This window comes from Salvelinus sp. IW2-2015, linkage group LG11 (genome assembly GCF_002910315.2).
Source record: "Salvelinus sp. IW2-2015 linkage group LG11, ASM291031v2, whole genome shotgun sequence".
NCBI classification, from domain to species: domain Eukaryota; kingdom Metazoa; phylum Chordata; class Actinopteri; order Salmoniformes; family Salmonidae; genus Salvelinus; species Salvelinus sp. IW2-2015.
The window spans coordinates 13,067,402-13,081,488 of NC_036851.1; the positions used below are offsets into that span (position 1 = coordinate 13,067,402).

The window sequence follows — 14,087 nt, forward strand, 5'->3', positions numbered from 1 at the left end:
TCTCTCTCTCTCTCTCTCTCTCTCTCGGAAAGACAGTTTTGAGCAGTCCATGGAGGTTTATTTTATGTGTTAGTGCTATCTTACTGTTGAAGAATTTGTTTCCTCTATTTCTGACATATACTGTAAAATTGGAATGTTTTTACCTTTTATTTTCACTACGAACTTGATTTCAGAAATCATGTCAAATTATTGCCTGACAGATTGTGGTGAGATGTATGCACATCGATGTGCATACAGTATGTACAAAGACATAAAGCCATAGTTTGAATCTAAGTTTAAGGACTTTGAATCATAGTTTGTGGAATCCACAGCCTACAGGGATGGAAGATGGCAGATCGCAGGTTAACATTTACTTGATGACCTTTCTTTATTAAAAAAATCTAAAACCATGTTTGAACAATACCCTAATAAAATATCATGATTTAATAGGATTAAAATTTGTTTCAAAGTTTGGCAACTTTGTATAATACTATACATAATATTAGCGGAATGTTGCAGCAAAGTTTTAAGAACTACTTCCATTATTGTTAAAGTATGTTTTTAGAACATTATTGGAACATCATGTCATAACATTACAATATAACTTTATAAGAGTCTCACAGAAATGTTTGTTGTTTGTTGCTATACACTATATATACAAAAGTATGTGGACACCCCTTCAAGTTAGTGGATTTAGCTTTCCAGCCACACCTGTTGCTGACAGGTGCATAAAATCGAGCACACAGCCATGCAATCTCCAAAGACAAACATTGTCAGTAGAATGGCCTTACTGAAGAGCTCAGTCACTTTCAACGTGGCACCGTCATAGGATGCCACCTTTCCAATAAGTAAGTTGGTCAAATTTCTGCCTTGCTAGACCTGCCCTAGTCAACTGTAAGTACTGTTACTGTGAGGTGGAAACATCTAGGAGCAACAACGTCTCAGTCGCGAAGTGGTAGACCACACAAGCTCACAGAACAGGCCCGCCGAGTGCTGTAGCGCGTAAAAATCATCTGTCGGTTGCAACACTCACTACCGAGTTCCAAACTCCCTCTGGAAGCAACGTCAGCACAGTAACTGTTTGTCGGGAGCTTCATGAAATGGGTTTTCATGACTGAGCAGCCGCACAAAAGCTTAAGATCACCATGCGCAATGCCAAGCGTCGGCTGGAGGGGTGTAAAGCTCGCCACAGTTGGAAAAGCGTTCTCTGGAGTGATGAAACACCCTTCACCATCTGGCAGTCCAACTGACAAATTTGGGTTTGGCGGATGCCAAGAGAACGCTACCTGCTCGAATGCATAGTGCCACTGTAAAGTTTGGTGGAGGAGGAATAATGGTCTGGGGCTGTTTTGCATGGTTTGTGCTAGGCCCCTTAGTTTCAGTGAAGGGAAATCTTAATGCTACAGCAATGACATTCTAGATGATTCTGTGCTTCCAACTTTGTGGCAACAGTTTGGGGAAGGCTCTTTCTTGTTTCAGCATGACAATGCCCATGTGTACAAAGCGAGGTCCATACAGAAATGGTTTGTTGAGATTGTTGGGGAAGAACTTGACTGGCCTGCACAGAGCCCTGACCTCAACCCCGTTGAACACATTTGGTATGAATTGGAACACCGACAGAGCCAAGCCTAATCGCTCAGCATCAGCACCCGACACCATTAATTCTCTTGTGGCTGAATGGAAGCATGTCACCGCAGCAATGTTCCAAAATCTTGTGGAAAGCCTTTCCAGAAGAGTGGCCAGAAGAGTGGAGGCTGTTATAGTAGCAAAGGGGGGACCAACTCATGCCCATGATTTTGGAACAAGATGTTCGACAAGCAGGTGTTCACATACGTTGGTCATGTAGTGTAGGTATTAGTGCATTGATATCAACATAAGCTGAATTTTATTTATTTGTACTATTTTCTACATTGTAGAATAATAGTGAAGACATAAACTATGAAACAACACATATGGAATCATGTAGTAACCAAATAACTGTTAAACAAATCAAAATATATTTTATATTTGAGATTCTTCAAATAGCCCCCCTTTGCCTTGATGACAGCTTTGCACACTCTTGGCATTCACTCAACCAGCTTCACCTGGAATGCTTTTCCAACAGTCTTGAAGGAGTTCCCACATATGCTGAGCACTTGTTGGCTGATTTTCCTTCACTCTGCGGTCCGACTCATCCTAAACCATCTCAATTTGATTGAGGTCAGGGGATTGTGGAGGCCAGGTCATGTAATGCAGCACTCCATCACTCTCCTTCTTGGTATATTATTCATTGTCCTGTTGAAAAACAAACGATAGTCCCACTAAGCCCAAATCAGATGGGATGGCGTATCACTGCAGAATGCTGTGGTAGCCATGCTGGTTTAGTGTGCCTTGAATTCCAAATAAATCACAGACAGTGTCACCAGCAAAGCACCCCCATACCATAACTCCTCCTCCATGCTTTACGGTGGGAATTACACATGCGCAGATCATCCGTTCACCCACACCGCATCTCACAAAGACAAGGAGGTTGGAACCAAAAATCTCCAATTTGGACTCCAGACCCAAAGACACATTTCCATCAGTCTAATGTCCATTGCTCGTGTTTCTTGGCCCAAGCAAGTCTCTTCTTATTATTGGTGTACTTTACTAGTGGTTTCTTTGCAACAATTCGACCATGAAGGTCTGCTTCACACAGTCTCCTCTGAACAGTTGATGTTGAGATGTGTCTGTTACTTGAACTATGTGAAGCACTTATTTTGGGCTGCAATTTCTGAGGCTGGTAACTCTAATGAACTTATCCTCTGCAGCATTCCTGTGGGGGTCCTCATGAGAGCCAGTTTCATCATAGCACTTGATGGTTTTTGCGACTGCGCTTGAAGAAACGTAAAAAGTTATTACATTTTTCCAGATTGACTGACCTTCATGTCTTAAAGTAATGATGGACTGTCGTTTCTCTTTGCATATTTGAGCTGTTCTTGCCATAATATGGACTTGGTATTTTACCAAAAAGGGATATCTTCTGTATACCTCCCCTACCTTGTCACAACACAACTGATTGGCTCAAATGCATTGAGAAGGAAAGAAATTCCACAAATTAACTTTTAACAAGGCACACCTGCTAATTGAAATGCATTCCAGGTGACCACCTCATAAAGCTAGTTGAGAGAATGCTAAGAGTGTGCAAAGCTGTCATCAAGGCAAAGGGTGGCAATTTAAAGAATCTGAAATATAAAATAACACTTTTTTTGGTTACTACATGATTCCATATCTGTTATTTAATAGTTGTGTTATCTTCACTATTATTCTACAATGTAGAAAATAGTAAAAATATAGAAGAACTTGAATGAATAGGTGTTCTAAAACGTTTGACCGGTAGTGCATATGAGAGTTATGCGGAAATGTTCCCTGCATGTTGTTTTGAATGTTTTGGATGATGTCTCCATGAACATTAAAAGAACGCTCCTGTAATGTTTTTTCAGAATCAATTTAATTGAATCCAGTTGTAATTGCTGAAGTATGTTGAGGGAATATTTTTGGAACATCGTTATGTCATAATGTCACACTGGAACTTTGTTAGATCATTGTAGGAATATTCCCTGCTTGTTTTTATGAGTGTTTTGAATAACATTTCCATCAACATTAGCAGAACGTTCCTGTAATGTTTCCTCGTAGCCACTTCAATTGACCCGTCGCTAAGTCCCACCCATAATTTTGGCCAACCAATCGCAGTGCTCCAATGGATAGCAACTGTCGTCGATTCCGACACCTCTGACAAGCTCATGTTTAAATCTCATGAAGGCAAATGAGGGCTATGGCAAAAACTTAAGAGTTTTCTTTAAAGAAATACATGGTTAAATGGCTGAATAATTGAACAATGCACCAGGAGTAATTATTACTGTGATTCCTGAGATGCACAGCCTGTTGATTGAGTATTTTGATTCCGAAATTATACTTTTGTTACATTGTTTCCAGCTCAGCTGGGTAGCTATCTCAGTCTCTGACCACCAAATGTTGCTCACGCTAGCTAGCTAGCCACTTATTATAGCTTGTTTTCTCAAAATGTATGTTAGCTAGCTAATTTAGGAATGTTATTAATACAACTCCCATCTGCTGTCGACATCAGGATACGGTTGTTGTGCAATAGTTCCAAAAGTGGTTATAGTTTTGACTGCATGCTAACAATGAATTCAGAGACATTCAATGGCTAGCTACACTACAAACACAATTTGACCAGGTTCCCATGAAGCAATTGTAATGACAGTCCACCACAACATACCCAAGAGTTTCCTGATTTAGCAAAGGTTGATTGATCTGTGTTCAATTTCATTTTTTATTAGAAACAGCTTCATTGGTCTCAAAAAAACAAAACACAGTTTGAGGTTATTGTGAGGGGATTTCGCCAATGGTTGAATGGGGAATTGGTCTTCCTGGAAAAATGTTGTCCACGTTTGCAACAGTAACCAAGGGGGGCTGGGCATAGCAAAGGGTCAATTGCTCCCAGATTTTGTTGCGGCCATTACCAGAACATTGTGTTATTACATTAATCTTAAGAGAATGTTCAGTGGTAGTTTTTACAGATGTTGTGAACAATATTTTTGTGAATGTTAGCAGAACATTCCAATGATATTTTCATTTCCAAAATGTTTGGAAAATGTTTTTTTTGGTGATCAAAATTGTTAGCTCAAACCCTAACAAGAACTTAATAGGCATATGTTAGCTAATGTCCTGTGAGTGTTCCTGGTTTGCTGGATTCACACAGGTGCAATCATGTGACTAACGTTTCAACGTCACCATGATTTTTGCAGTGCTCAGATTTGTACCAACATTGAATAGTTAGGCCAACATTGAAGTTTTTCATGGATAAGCTATTATAATTATTTGGGTTAGTAGCACACTATTTAATCAAATAATGTTTTCCTTATGTCTATTCCAAATCAAATATTTGAATGGCCCTGTCTCAATCGTACCGTGTATTACCATGTTGCAATTATAGACATGATTTTAAAAAATTCTAAACTGTCACCAGTTTTTGTCACCTCTGTTGGCGATTGCTGACGTGTCAGGATTCACAAGTTTTCACTGTCTACCTGTTTGTTCAGACTAATTTGTTAATTCCGTGTTAGATGACTGAAATGTCACACATTGACGGATGTCAATTGTTAAATGCCTGAGTATTACAGCCTGTGTTGCTTTTGTTCTCCAGCTCATGCACAAGATGTCCTGTTCCAAGGGCCAAGATGGAGGACAGAGCCCAGTGACCTCATTCTCCCCATCAACTTCCCTGACCAGGAAGCTACCATTAGATGTGAGGCAGAGGGGAACCCCTCCCCACAGTACAGGTAAAGGATTCCACCGATCTACACTATAATTCCACAATTCAGTGTGGAACTGCCATTAGCTACCATTTAACATGGATGTTTAACCAAATATTCAGTCTCTCTCTCAAGGCAATCAAACAGGATACTGAGAGCGTTGATTGGTATTGATTTGGTGGAGAGCGATACACATTGGGCTTACCATAGTAGCAGTAGAGATACTGTAACATCCAAGAAACAAGATTCACCTTTTACTGCAGTTGGCTAAATCAAGGTTACATATAGTGTTTGTTGGTAGTCTTAAACAAATCTACTTTGAAACAAAAGTACACACCTCACAGGGTATGGGCCTAAAAAAAGAAGACACCTGTACCATGTCAGATATGGAGTTGAAATGTATTCCATTTTGAGTTTGCATCCCAATATTACACTTTATATACATTACAGAATACTGAAATATAACAAACCATTTGACATAGAAACACCAGATTTTCTGCGTAAAAAAATAATGTTTATTAATTATTCAATTATGACATACTAATAACATTCCACCCATGAGGATACTGGGTCATTTGACTGCAGGAAAGGGGTACGCAGACATTTAACCAGACAGAGAAACTGATTCATTTGGTATGCTCATTCCAAAAAACCTAAAAGCTGTAAACTAATGCAGGCTTTGAGCTATGATTTAGATTTAGATGGGAAGTCAGACAACCATTAGCTTATAAATACTTCAGAGATGTGAGTCTAGTTATCTTTATTACAGATTTGATTTAGGTTGCTCTAGGATTGAAGCTAATGTTTTATAATGTGCTGCACTGCTTAGGAAATCATTAGGAATGTAGGGAGATTTCAGTTACTAATTCTACTCTAGATTCTCTGATATCCCCCCGGTTATTCCCCAGTGGTAAGTCTGCCTGAAAATGGCAGCCCGCGTTAGTTTTGTGGTAGATTGTGTTTCGTAGCTTGGTCAGCATCATGTAAATGCACAGCAGGCAGTCGAGAGAGGTAATAACCTTGTGAGTGACATTCCGTTAAATGCTTACATTTTCTCTAATGCATATTTGCTGAAAACATGGGTCTTAGAGCAGCAGCAGGGGGTATCATTATACTTGTTGTGCAAGCTGAGCAATCCAAGGATGAGCTGAACCATTACAACTTGCACTAACTCGAAAAAAGAAGTCGAGTGGACGTGTTCTCACCATCAAACTGAACAATTAGGATTGTTCTTTTTTTTAAACTTAAGTGCACAGGGAAAGCATAGATCGTGGGTTATGATTATGTGTGATAAAATGTGGTCTAGTCATCTGTGCCACAAATTGGAATAACCCTCGAATGCTGTAAGTAGACGCCTCTTTAGATTTTTAAGTGCTGCGCAAAAGTTTCCTACATTAGTAAAGTAACAGTGATATGTTTTCTCTGGGTTAATATTAGATGTATTGGAACGGATAACACATTAGTCATCATAAACAATTCCAAATATTATGATTGTTTTCATGCAGGCTACTAACACTCCAGTTAAGTGTGTCTAATGAGCTATTTCACACGATTAATGTTATTTGTAAAGTCCAATCCAAGACAAATTAAAGACAATCCAAGCTTTCGTTGTGAAATGGATAGAACCAAGTCGATCAAATTGAAAAGTAGGACTTCAAGCACCCATTTTACGTAAGATAAGTGTATTAAAACCAAATGAATACAGAGCACAGATCTGAGTAGAATTGAAGTGAATCACTTTATTGAAACAAACTCCCATGGCAGGGGATTGACGTTTATGGGAATACTTTTAAAGACACTGCATCGTTTAGTCCTTGGACTCACTGCAAGTAAAGGGATCATTTGTGGCTTTATTTGGGTTGCACCAGAGTGTATGTTTGACAATGACTGTTCTTGACTTGTGTCCCCTCTGGCAAGGAGAGGACTTTTGTCTTGATGATTAAAAGTGAAACAGAAATGTTTAGCAATACATTTCCCAAACGCAAAAAAACTCAGGACCTCAAATGCCCCCAATGAGTTGCCCGAGCTGTCCCTCAGAGCTGCAAAGGGACAAGCTTTGATCTCCCATAGGAAGGCATCAACTAACATCAGTCAGTTTCTAGTGAAATTATACTGGAATCACAAGACTTTAGCATTTTTTCAAGAGCTTCACATTCCAATTCATGCCAAAGTAACCATCTCATATCACTGAAACAATGCTCTTTAGTACTGACTCTTTTCTTTATCTTTCATAACCAGTCCCACACAACTCCACGCTTGACTTCACTCCACACCACAGCGCATGTTAAAGATATTAGTACTTGATCTGTTACAGTAGGGGTAGTTTTTCTCAATATGGTTGTCACATTTGATTTTGTTCCTTGTCAGTGACCCATAATGAACACTACATTGGGCAGTGTGTTCTGAACTTATTGTAAGGTACTGTAGAACCAAGGGCATAGTGGCCAATGGACATCAATCATTTATTTGTGATGTTCCCTGCCCTCTAATGTGAAATCTGGGAGATGTTGTCATGTCTCTTAATTTATGTAATAGCGCTCCGAGGACACGTTAGGCAATTTGAGTTTCTCATTTAGTCTGGAAGCTATCACAGCATGGAGCCTGAGGAGAGAACTTTGCATCTCCTGCCCTGACAAAGTCTCAGACTACTGAAATATTAATTATTCCATTTCAAATACAACCATGTTCATTGATGATATTCAGTAATATCTGATGAGCTGTTAGTCTTATTCTCTGCCAACCTTCCGGGTTGAGACCAAGGGCCCTCTTTCTCCTGGTCAGCAATGTGTTTTTTAAGGGCCAATATTAGCTGTGTGTGTGTTTGTCCTCAGGGGAAAACAGGTGAGGTGCGTGGCTGGAGACAGCGCTGAGCGCAGCACCATTCCCTGCCTGTATTTGATGAAGAGGCCTCATGCAACATTGATGTGAACCTCAAGGTCGGCCAGAGTTCATCCAGACCATGCCATGAGCAGCCCATGGCCCGGAGGCTGTAACAGGCTAGGGCAGCCAGAGCAAATAAGGGAGCCATTAGTCTTTGTTGTTGTTTAGGAACCCTACTGTCTGGTGTGTTAAATTCGCTCCATTCACTCTATAAGGCTCCACTAATGCCATGGCCCCAGAGAAATTGTGCTTTTTCGAAGTGCTGTTTTTCCATTTTTGTGAAGCACTTCAGTTGGAGTCCTCATCTGTAGATGAGTTAAGACCTGAGGGGGCAATGAAAAGGAGATGAGACCACTACTGTTTAGAATGCAGAAAGATTTCTATGGTGTTGGAGTGCTCATTCAGTTCCTCATTAGTCCTGTGCTGGCAACAGGTTTGAGGGCACAGACTCCTATACAGGTCAGAGCATGCAGTTTGCAACAATCATATACTCTCACAATACAATATAATTGGCGCCAGCTGTCTTATTTCATGTTTCTGACACCATATTTGAGGTTTTGCTCACAACCTCACAGCTGGTAAGAACCATTTTACTGACTGTTAGAGAGATGGATACACATCACTGCATATGACGATGATGGTGATGATGATGGTGATGACTCAAATACAATATGACTAGGCTCCCATGGATAATTATAGTTTGCATAGTTGATAGTAAAGGATCGTTATGTCCGCATGGGTTTTAATTGGTGGCGTGATCATTTATTATGAGGACAATGTGGAATATCAGTTATATTGGTTCAGGTTTAATAACTCCACATCTGCTTATGGGTGAATTTACACCAGCAGCAGCACTGTGGTTTGTCCTCGTTGTTTACTCCTACTCTCATGGAATGGGTGCTATGTATGACTGGTAGTTTGATGCTCTATCACCTAGCCTTCATCCCCAGGGGGGGTTTCATACCAGGCCTTTTCTGGTGGCTACTTAGTGTTGGCAGGTGAGGGGTGTCTCTGACAGCTTGTCCCACTGTTCAAATGGAGCCGAGGCTTGCTGTTCGAGGTGTTGCTGCTGCTAGATGGGATGGCTGGCTGTGTCGTGCGTAGACACACTCACACCCAGCAGAGGCAGAGCCCAGCCATCTGCTCCAGGGGTGTCTGATCTGCTCAGCCTGCCTACCGTCCTCTCCCATTAAGTTCAGATATGCTGGGGTGGCTGCAAATACAACCAGCCACCCAACCCCCTCTCTCCCGCTCTCCTTTATTATTTTACACGTCAGATCCTTCGGCTAGGCTGTATACGCAGTGTCACCTCTGCTAGAAAAGAAATCCTGGGGGAAACACTGGTATACATACGATAACATGATGGATCATATCAGCCATTTGGAACATGCATAAACAAGATGCTCTTTTAAAGGCAATTGAGATTGAATATGGCATCAAACTGCCTTGTTTGAAATGTTTGTATTTGTGCGCCCAGGAAACATAGGTTTCATCACATAACTTCAAACATTTAAACAATTATTTTGGTATCTGGAATGGTGACAAAATAAGTTTGATTAAGTGAAAGCCGCACCGAGATAGATGAATAATGCAGGCAACAACATGAAAGACAGCTATATCTTTTGTAGTCTGTCAGACGGGAGTCTGGGGAAAGTCATGGCTGGTTTTAAGGCTGTGTGAAGCACCACTTTCTCTGCTCGTTAGTTTGCTGAAAATAAAAAAATATTGATCCCCCCCCATCATTGAATTGTCATTTCACGGTCCCAAATTGCATTGCTCAAGCTAGCTGGCTCAAAGTCTTATCCTAATCATGCCTAATTTCTTGCATTCTTAAGTGGAAAATAATCTATACTTATCATGCCTCTCAGCTTTGTTAACTTTGGAAAAACAAAAATAATTTCCCCATTTTGTAAATTGTTTATTGCAACAAATCATTAGAGTAGTAAATAGTCCAAAACATTTGTATGTTGTGCATTCTTTGACCTCATGCTATCTGGGGATTTAACTTAGCTTCTGATGGATGTTTCTAAAGAAGTTAGAAACAGGAATTATTATACTCAACCCATAACTTCATATGCAACGTATTTTAGATCAGTAATATGAGATAGATGTGATTTTTTTTTACACAATACAATTATGTACAACATAAACAAATAGACTACACAGTGTTTCAAAGGCAACTAACTAACCCAATACACAATGAAAAGTTTCACGCTCAAATTTCCAACAATTACAGCGTGATTATATCCAATATCTTCATTTGATTCAATTGTCTTTATCAAATGGATCCATGTGATAAATGTTTGTGAGTGTGCATCTCCAGAGGCCCGGGTGCTGATTGTGTTTACGTCTTTCCAGATGGACGCTAAACGGAACACTCATTGATCTGGGGAGTGACTACCGGCGTCACATGTCTGGGGGCAACCTGATCGTTAACAGTCTGGACAGGGACCAAGATACGGGGATATACCAGTGCTCTGCCTACAACACATGGGGGACCATCCTCAGCCGCAGAGCCACTCTGAAATTTGCATGTAAGTGATCGGGCTATCCCTAGCACGTTATAGGGGAGGGGTGTGTGTATGTGTGTGTTTGTGTGCATGCATGCATGTGTAACCCTCTCACCAGACTCAAATTTGACTCTCATGATATTACCTTACATAGAATATCTCAACAGCATGGGATGTTAGGTGAGAAGGGCATCTCCAATAAGAATCCCCATTGTGAACTATCTAGGGTGATGACAATTAGGGTATTAACTGCAGATGAAATTATTATAGGTTTCTGTTATTGTATCAGGATAGGCTATCCCATGCATTAAATTAAATTGAAACAGTAAATGACTCCACCAAGGCAACATACATAAGGTTCAAAATGTGTATTATTACATTTTCAAAGCACCACATCAAAATAAATAAAAATAATAAACCCCAATGAGTCGTGCACAACCCATGTCCAAATTATTTCAAGCTTGTTTAACCTGTTGGTGCGCGTTGGAGCTAAAAAAAAAAAGACGACACAGATAAAGGCCCGAAGCAACCCACCGTGGTTACTCACTACTCGTAGATATTCCCTCAGTGAAGTATGGCAGTTCCTTGCAGGTTTCCTCACAAGATCCACAGCAAGCACAGCTATCAATGCAGACAGTACTCTTTAGCAGTAACCGATATCCCATGGGAACATGAACTCATTAAGCTTTCCCAAGCAATTCTCTCTCGGTTTCACATGATGCTAGGCTAACCTCAAGGCTGTCAAATACCTCCACGATGAGACGGTAGCTTCAGTCTTTACTAAGTTCTCTCTTATAAAATTAGTATTTCCCTTCAAACTCGGTAGTTATGGGTTTTGTTCTATTTTTATCGTATTCTTTTATAATTCTTCTTCACCAACGGTCATAATGTAATGTCCATCCTTTTCTCAACGTCTCTCTCCCTCTCTTTTTTCTCAGGCCTTCCGTTAACCAGGTCCGTTTTCCCATTGGCCACAGCTTATCAAGCGACCTTATTGGTCAAAACTTAAACTTAAAAGTAAACCAACCTATTCACTTATACATTAAATAAATATTTCTTCAAAAGAAATGCATTAACAGCATTACAATTCAGGAGCAATTCAATCACCTTTTAAATATAATACCAATTAATTATAACAAATAAACTCAATACTTGGTTTTAACCAAGAGTATTACACTTGCAAGTGTGTGTGTGTGTGTGTGTGTGTGTGTGTGTGTGTGTGTGTGTGTGTGTGTGTGTGTGTGTGTGTGTGTGTGTGTGTGTGTGTGTGTGTGTGTGTGTGTGTGTGTGGTTGTGTGTGTGGGTGTGGGTGTGTGTGTGTGTGTGTGTGTGTGTGTGTGTGTGTGTGTGTGTGTGTGTGTGTGTGTCTGTGGCCTCTGTGTCTTTAGCATTCTGATTTCTTGCTCGGTATGCTTCAAATAGATTTTTTTAAAGGGAAATGGTAATCGAATGAAATGTCAGATGCAACAACCACAGTGGGTGAGGCAGCTTCTGACTGCCTCTGAACTCCATTGATTCTCATTAGTCTCTGTGTTTCCAGCTTTGACAGCGTCTGTGCAACCTCGGTACTGACTGATACTTTGCCAATCTATGCAAGCCTCTGTGATCTGGACTTGAAAGGAAACCTACACAAATAAAGCTTAAACTTTGCAAACCAGACACAATCATTTTTTACTGTAGAATTGTTTGCCGTTGCAGATAGATCAGACTTGGTTGAACAGCCTGTCTGGTATTCTAGAGAGGGAGATCTGAATATCACAGGAGGTTGGTGGCACCTTAATTGGGGAGGACGGGCTCGTAGTAATGGCTGGAGCGTAATAGGTAGAATGGTATCAAATGCATCAAACACACGGTTTGATGCCATTCCATAGGCTCCGTTCCAGCCATTATTATGAGCCGTCCTCCCCCCAACAGCCTCCACTGGTGAATATGAAGCTTTGGTGTGGGTCTCTACCATATAGAGAGCAGACCAATAGATAGTGTAGAGAGACACCTCTCACCTCTCACTGATCATTGATCACGTCCCAGGGATAGAGTGCATTTCCTTCCTCTTAAGAGATGGACTGCCATTACCCTTATGGGCTGGATAATGAATCTCACTTGTGGGGCCTGGGTGAGGAGGGAACTGCTTGACATTTATTGTCTATTTGAATGTTCAGAGGAGGTCTTGGAGATAGATGGGGATTGCTGCATACACGGCTAGATTTTCCTCGTAATAAAGACTCTTCCATAGACAGGGATGGCTTACCTCACCCATTTCCTGTCTACACAATTCAACTGTCATTTCAATTATATATTTTTTGCAATGTGTTATGGCCATCAACTTCATCCTACTTTACATTGAATTTCTGAACAACTGTAACGCAACTGTTATACAAATGTACAAACACTGGTATAATACACACCAGGGAGAGAGAATGAAATACATTTAAAATGACATTCCCTCTGTACTTGTGAGTTGCTATTCCTTTGTGGTAAAAATAGAATGAAAAGCTTGCATGGTGTTAGATAGGATACCTTTATATGTTTTTCCTGGCTTCCCTCCTGACACATTCTTATTGCCTCTCAGACTTGGAGTCTGTGTAGGGGAGACATATTACACAGAAAGCCATCGTTCTGCTATAGACAAGGCAGAGCCAGCTTATAGAGTGCTGCATTTTAGCAGTCCCTACTGTCTCTCCCTTACATCGAACATTTCTGTGTGAGGGAGAGAGGAGTAGAGGAGGGCCTCCGCTCCCTACCGGAACTGATTCTTTACCTCTTAGYCCCMCCCCCCCCCCACTGTTACAAAAGGAATATTATCATAATGATCAGCTGCTGTTTGGTTATGCTTTCCAACCAGACTGCACCACCTTGCCCTCGTCTAGATAGCCTAGCTTAACTCCTCCAGCGCTTTAGATTCAGCACCATGTCTGCGAGTTGAAGTTCTCTATGGCTCTATTAGAAGATGGCGACTCACTGTGTGGCCTGGACAGAATCCTGCTATGACTTGGCTGTGTTGGATTTCACCACGGTCATCAGAGACTGGCTCATTAATCTTCCATTCACTCTCCCACTCCCCTCTGTAATCCTCCTCTTTTCTCAATTCCTTTTATCGGTCACATTGACTTTATTTTGTTTGTGTTCGGGGCCTGACTGTAGGGCTGCCCGCCCGAGGGTGCAGAGTCAGTAGGGACAGGGGTACAGTAGTTCACCCATCACTCACTAAACTAGAGTAACATTTCATCAGCCCAGGTACAAACAAGCTCAGTCAGGCAGCTTTTCCTCTTTCATTTGCAGGGATGAATTGCTCCCAGAGTATCGACAGGGAAGCTAGTGCTTTTAAGGGCGAGATTACACTGCATTTAATAATGATGTTGGTTATTGGTCTTGGCACTGATTCCTGTTATTCGTCATGTGCTTAGTGTTTGTGCCCGCCCTCCAA

At 40.9% G+C, this 14,087-nt stretch overlaps 1 protein-coding gene across 1 annotated transcript in view; it reads left to right on the top strand.

Moving 5' to 3' along the window:
* LOC111969843 (contactin-3-like) overlaps positions 1 to 14,087 on the top strand; it is a 68,055-nt gene that overhangs the window by 20,484 nt on the left and 33,484 nt on the right. The window contains exons 3-4 of the mRNA XM_023996162.1: positions 5,165 to 5,300; positions 10,512 to 10,687. Of these exons, the coding sequence (XP_023851930.1) occupies positions 5,165 to 5,300; positions 10,512 to 10,687 (312 nt within the window). The remainder of the gene's footprint in view (positions 1 to 5,164; positions 5,301 to 10,511; positions 10,688 to 14,087) is intronic.